This window comes from Pygocentrus nattereri, chromosome 7 (genome assembly GCF_015220715.1).
Source record: "Pygocentrus nattereri isolate fPygNat1 chromosome 7, fPygNat1.pri, whole genome shotgun sequence".
Taxonomy (NCBI): domain Eukaryota; kingdom Metazoa; phylum Chordata; class Actinopteri; order Characiformes; family Serrasalmidae; genus Pygocentrus; species Pygocentrus nattereri.
In genome coordinates, this window is record NC_051217.1 from 30,374,493 (window position 1) to 30,380,492 (window position 6,000).

A 6,000-nucleotide genomic window follows, 5' to 3' on the forward strand; every position below is an offset into this window, starting at 1 on the left:
ATTTGTAACTAGTAGCCCTAGACTTTCATCTTTTTTCAATACAGTAGTATTGAATATCTATACCATTCTGTCCTGTACAGTATCCACATTTCATTATATGTCTCTCATGGTTTCAATGAACATTAAGATCCAGTGGACATTGTTTCACAACATTGTGTTTTTAACATATATAGAACCATATCATTTTCCTGCCTTAGCATGCAAGTTCCAAGAAGGCAGTCATGTCAAAGAATTGTGGAAATTGATATGTTGTTGTCTATGAACAGCTTCCTGGCCAATCTTCCAAGCCAAGAGAAGAGATCCTTTACAACGGGGAGGAAGGAGAGAAAGCAGAAGAGACAAAAAGCCAGTCGAATGGCTCTCCTGCACTGGAGTCTAATGGTTCAGACCAGAGGAACAACCCCTCTCTCAATGCCCAGGAGTCAGTGAAGGATGGAGAGCCCATGGAACCCCAGCCATCTGAGGAGCTTCGCCCCCTCCAAACAAAGCAGATCCTAGAGAAGAGTCACCCAGAGCCTCATTTGGAAAGTTGAGACAAAATCAAGGTTACAGTACTCAGTGCTTATTCTGCAGATTTATGCAAATCATGAAGGGGGGCCATGATACCATTGGATGCCACAGGTTTGACAAAGTAAGACAACGATAACCCTTAGAAGTCAAATGTTATTATTTTCATATATTCAAGTCATATTCAAGTCATTTATTCAGTTTGTAGTCAAAGCAGCCAAGTTGTTCATTTTTCAGCATCAGGAAAAAAGATATTTAGCAGAAAAACATATTTAATTAAAACGTACACAGCTTTTGTCTTTATCACAACTTCTGTTCCTTTCAGGAGGCTTGCCTTTAGTTTTTTTAAAGAAATCTGCAGGAATATTTTTCCACACTTCCAAAGTTCAGCCTTTCAAATTGCTTTGCATATCTTTGAATAAATTTGTGAACTCCAGTTGTACTTATTTTAATTTATTATCTATCGAATCTCCTCAGATTCGATAGTCTTCTGAAAAAATGGTAACTTGTACTTAATGGCAGTTTTGACTGGAAATTAATGTAAAGCAATGAGAAAAATGTGGCAAAAAGTAAAGAATGTTTTCCCCACAAAATTATATGCATAATAATTTTGGTGTAGGAAAGGATTCATTTTATCATCAAATGATATTGAAGCTGTGAAAAGTAGCAGTTATCATCCTGCTTTTATCTCCAGCATTTACTGCAGCTTCTAACAATCTATATAAAGATCTTCAGGTATGCGGCAACTGCATGTGCTTAGCTTAAGTTTAAATTTACATATTTACTTTTCTTATCCGGTGTAAGTGTCAGACCCAGCAATACATTACTTAAAAGTAAAAAGAAGAATGCATCGGACATCAGGTGTAGTTTAAAATGATTTATTTTTGTTGAAAATCATTTAAAAATGTCAATGAAAAAATGTGCTAGGAAGTAGGAACAAACTACTTTTTTCTCACCGACTAAAACTTAACAATTTCCATTATTCCATTATTAAACCGGAATAACATGAGAGCAAATGTTTGACTGACAACAGTGTCTTTCACCAGAGAGGGCCATTCAGTTGTGACTGCTTCTACAGAGTCTGGAGTCTTAACTAATGGAGGATGGAAACACAATACTTCAGTATATGTAATACATCACATCTACTAACAACAGACTTTTCTAGGCTTCAGACGTTTTAACAAATCCATCAAATATGCTCAGATCTCTTAAGTAGTAGAATCAAATAAGTCTGCTTTTAGTACGTTGCCCCATTGTATGTTCATGCTTTGCAACATGTATAGCATTACAACTGCACATCATTTATTTCAATGCAATCAATTTTGGCACATTCATAGATTCCATCTTTTCATTATACATTATCAATACACAGTCTTTCCCCCGCTTTCAAAGTCACAGGTGGTCTGGGAACAAAACAAAAACCAAATGCATTTGAACATCAGTCTTGTGACGTGCTTGCACAGGCAAAACAAAGAAACTGTAGGACTGTAAGCACTGTGTTCATACAAATACATATTCAGTGCTGCCTTTAATTGTAAGAAGATCTTAGGAGGGTGAGAGTTCACACTTTGAAGATCACACCACAGTGACTCCTGTAAGACATTGAACTTTGTAGATAAAAGCAATGCATTGTTGTTTCTGTTTAGACCATCACAGATGTCACCAGGTTATTGCTTTGACTAGAATGACACATTTGTTTCTCCGCTCTTTGACTTTTGACATTTTTAATAAGCAAATAAACCTTTGAATGCCACCAAAATGTTTCCACTTTGTGGCATATCTGACATTTGAATCTATTTTCACTGGAATAATGTGAAGGTCGGTGTTTTAAAACACCCCCTACATTTCACAAGGAACCTCAGCTTATTTTCTCACACAGTCATGCCTGGTTTTTCAAAATGAGGAATACTGCAGTCATCTTACACTTGGTTTCGACAGCAACTACCAACACCATGGCACACAGACTGGATTGTTGATCTCTGCCCTTCCTCGAGTGGTTGTGGCACAGTTCTGAGCAGCCATCAGCCACAGGGCTTCTTCCACATCCTCACCAAAGCCTTAACGTTGGGGCCAAAGAGGAATCAGCCTGCCCTTGTTTCTGGCATTTAAAGTAGGTCACCTCAGACCAAAATCAGGTGTGACTCTATAACACCGTCTGGCTCACAGTGAGTCGGTACGCCTCCGGGCAAACACGGCAGACATGCTTTTGACAATGCCCTTGATGCCTGCCGGCTTTTTGACTGCTGACCTAGACTCCCTGATTCGGTTAACCAAGCCATGGAACACCATGAGGACACTGTGGTAGTTCTCAGCGGCTGAGACTTCATAGAACTGACAATCTGCAGAGAGTGCCAGCAGCCGACCGTCCTCGCTGAGGACCGTGCGCCGGTGGTGCAGATCCCTCTTGTTTCCTACGATAACTACCGGCAATTTCTCTAAGCCGGCATAGTCCTTTGTAGCCTTTATGCTCTGCAGGAGTTTGCCGACGTTGTTGAAACTGGCTCGGTCACAGATGCTGTAGACCAGGACGAAGCCGTCGGCCCACTGCACTCTCTTTTCATAGGTGATGGACTCGGAGGACAAGTCCTGCTGAGACATTCAAGACCCATATAGAAATCTGACACATGGCAATATATGTCTTTCAAATAAGTAACATATATTAGCATGTATGGATTCCCCTTACATACACCTTATTCACATGTTGACGTTTATGGCACATATATGCCAACTTACTTGAAATTGGCCATTTTCAAATTTGAGAAATGTATGTCAGACATCTAACAACATGCATAAGCATATATGCATAGTGCAATTAATATATATATATATATATATATATATATATATATATATATATATATATATATATATATATATATAAAAAACCTTATGCCTATGTTGATGGCATATATCACTCATATATGCTAGCTGCGTGTTATGTAAGGAGTTTTTATTGCATGTGTGTTGCTGGTTTTTGCCTTTTAGATTAAAAAATAACTTTCGTGTTTGTACCAGACTTATGTATCAGAAATATATCAGACAGAGAGTATATACATGATCTATATGAATATATATATTCATCCACCGATCAGAAACACATATAGTTACCATCCTTATATCATGCATATATGTCCAATATTTGATACTTGTAAATATGAACATATCATATATGTACATATATTTAGAAATACATGCCTGACCTTTAATGATATATGTGCATATATGGCCATATATCAGACTTCTGTACGGGGATGTCACTTTCATGAGTATGAGATAGTGATAGCTTACCACTCCAAAAGTTCTAGTAATATTACTAATGGACTAGTATTAACAGTATTAGTATTGCTAATTTACTCTGGAGTGCAACAGTGAAAACCCTTACCTGTGAATAGGGAGAATCCCAAATATTGAGAGTCTGCTCTCTCCCATCCACGCTAATGTTGTGACTGTAGATGGACTCTGTGGAGAAACACAAAGTTTTGGAAATGTATCTCAGGGGCTCAGTCCTTAATGTGAGGTGAAGTTATTCAGCCTCAATAAGATTAACTTACCAATATCTCCATATTCCCCGATGAATCTCCGGGTGAGGAAGCGAACAGTAAGTGCTAAAGCGAGAGTAAACAGAATCAGTACTGGCTGTCTGCGCCCTCGAGCTTGGCTAAGACGGACTTTTCGTCACGGCAAGCAGCATAATAATAAGCATAATTTCGTTTCTAAAACTTGAATAGATCACCCACCTGATTTTCCGACATTATCCGTTCCCAGCACCACGATATTCGCCTCCATCCTCGGTGAGTTCAGTCCAGTCATATCAGCTCTAAATGACGCCGGAGTCAGAAACACAACGACGTCTGAGAGGAGGCGGCACGCGCGCGCCTTCCCACACGCCGTAACCTAGCAACGCGCGAGCTGCGTGGAAGGTTCCATCTGAGTTAGAGAGGGGTTCACCAAGTAAGACTAAAGAGCTGAAAGAGTAGACCAGAGAAATGCTTTTAACTAAAGGACGCTATGAAAAACTAACAAAACCCGAATTTTATTCTAGCTAAATAACATCTACTGAGTGGAGGATCGATTGGGTACAGAGCCGATTCATTGATTCCCAAGTCAAATATTCTCCTCTCCTCCTTGTACCACGAGGTTCAGTGAGTCAGTCTGAATCCTCTGCTTCTGCTCGCTAATGGAGTTAGACAGGTCCACAGAAGCCAGCTAAGAAAGACGTGGAGCAGATGCAGCAATTAATATATAACATTCTGTGTTATGAATTTATGATGGTATAAAAATTGTATTCATTTTGTATCACAGTTATTCTAAAACACGGACGTAAACAGTGCTAGACGTCGCAGATGCGACGAAAAGTTTGATCAGTTCTACTTCTGAATCGATTCTCCCGATTTGAAGGCGTAGTGAAGTGAAGTTACTCGGCCTAGAGTAACTTCCTCGTTGAATATCAGGGTAAGGAGTGTTTTTTTTCATTATACACCCAACCATGAACAATAAACGCTTAAACCAAAGTAAACAGAATCAGTATTCCAGTGTTCTGCGGATACAACGGGAAGTTTGATAGAGTTGGAATTCTGAATCGATTCGCCTGATTTGTTGAAAAGAACCGATTCAAACTAATGATCTGTTCGTAATTAAGGTGTCCTTAATAACAACATTAAATATCAGAATATCTTCTTTATATTCTGCGTTGACGCTGAAAAAAGATAAATCTGCATTAGAAACATTAGGATTTAAACCGCATTTTTAAACACGTAATTTGTTTGTTTTTAATGACACCATTCATCTTTTTTGAACGAATCTGTTCTTACACATGTGCCAAAATACAAGCTTATGTAGGTATTATATAGAAACATACTAATCTTTTTTTTTTTTTTTTTTTTTTAGTTCGATCAGTTAATACCAGTGTAGCTGTGATCCAAAATATAAAATGAGTCACAAGGTGGTGCCAGTTGCTCATGTCTGGGAAAATCAGTTTACAAGAGTTGCAGACACTGACCCAGTCTGTCGTGTTTGTAGGGCTTTTCCAATGAGTGAATGATCTATGAGTGCTGAAACAGGTGGACCATCTCCACACAAACCTCACTCCTCTATAGTTCTGGTGGGGATACTGCATGGCTCAGCCCTTCGAGAGTCTAATCAGGTAAAACAGAAAAGAGAAACTATACCATTCAATGTGGAGAGTGCCGAATTTTTGGAAAGTTGATATCATTAAATAGAGCAAAGTGTCCCGTTAAAACATTAGTCAAATAAAGTGATGGCTGTAAGTGACAGCCTGCTCCCATTACAGTCTATTCATTGTACATGACTTCTCATCTCATACAATAAAATCCAAACTCAGTACTTCCTCACAGGCATCTGCACGTATTATTTCACAATTTGTTCAGTTTTTAATCTATATTTAAGACTATATAGGTCATTGTTCCTTATGCATAAAACCTCATAACATTGTTTTCTTCCGGTCATGTTATCACCTTTGGGCAGGTTTACTGT

The 6,000-nt window shown here is 38.6% G+C and overlaps 2 protein-coding genes across 4 annotated transcripts in view; one reads left to right on the plus strand and one right to left on the minus strand.

Annotated features, from left to right (window-relative positions):
* Window positions 1–949, plus strand: part of plin1 (perilipin 1) — a 40,532-nt gene extending 39,583 nt beyond the window's left edge. For both annotated transcript variants that reach the window (XM_017704237.2, XM_017704238.2), the window contains one exon: window positions 267–949. In XM_017704237.2, the coding sequence (XP_017559726.1) occupies window positions 267–533 (267 nt within the window). In that variant the 3' untranslated portion in view covers window positions 534–949. The remainder of the gene's footprint in view (window positions 1–266) is intronic.
* Window positions 950–1,369: 420 nt separating this feature from the next.
* Window positions 1,370–4,362, minus strand: si:dkeyp-59c12.1. Of its 2 annotated transcripts, none has more exons than XM_017704240.2 (4): window positions 4,245–4,362; window positions 4,059–4,112; window positions 3,890–3,966; window positions 1,370–3,093 (listed from the first exon to the last, which is right to left on the minus strand). In XM_017704240.2, exons 1-4 carry the CDS (start codon window positions 4,315–4,317, stop codon window positions 2,668–2,670), a joined length of 630 nt encoding a protein of 209 aa, XP_017559729.1. In that variant the 5' UTR covers window positions 4,318–4,362; the 3' UTR covers window positions 1,370–2,667. The 2 variants fall into 2 exon arrangements, with proteins under 2 accessions (XP_017559729.1, XP_017559728.1); XM_017704239.2 differs by having other exon boundaries at window positions 1,370–3,096.
* Window positions 4,363–6,000: the final 1,638 nt, after the last annotated feature.

What these genes read in the sequence shown, in the direction of transcription:
- si:dkeyp-59c12.1 (XM_017704239.2), bottom strand. Translation starts at nt 4,317, where the DNA reads ATGACTGGACTGAACTCACCGAGGATGGAGGCGAATATCGTGGTGCTG. An exon ending in CGGGGAATATGGAGATATTG is followed by an intron (nt 3,967 to 4,058) that starts GTAAGTTAATCT and finishes GTTTCTCCACAG; the next exon opens with AGTCCATCTACAGTCACAAC. An exon ending in GGGATTCTCCCTATTCACAG is followed by an intron (nt 3,097 to 3,889) that starts GTAAGGGTTTTC and finishes TGAATGTCTCAG; the next exon opens with CAGGACTTGTCCTCCGAGTC.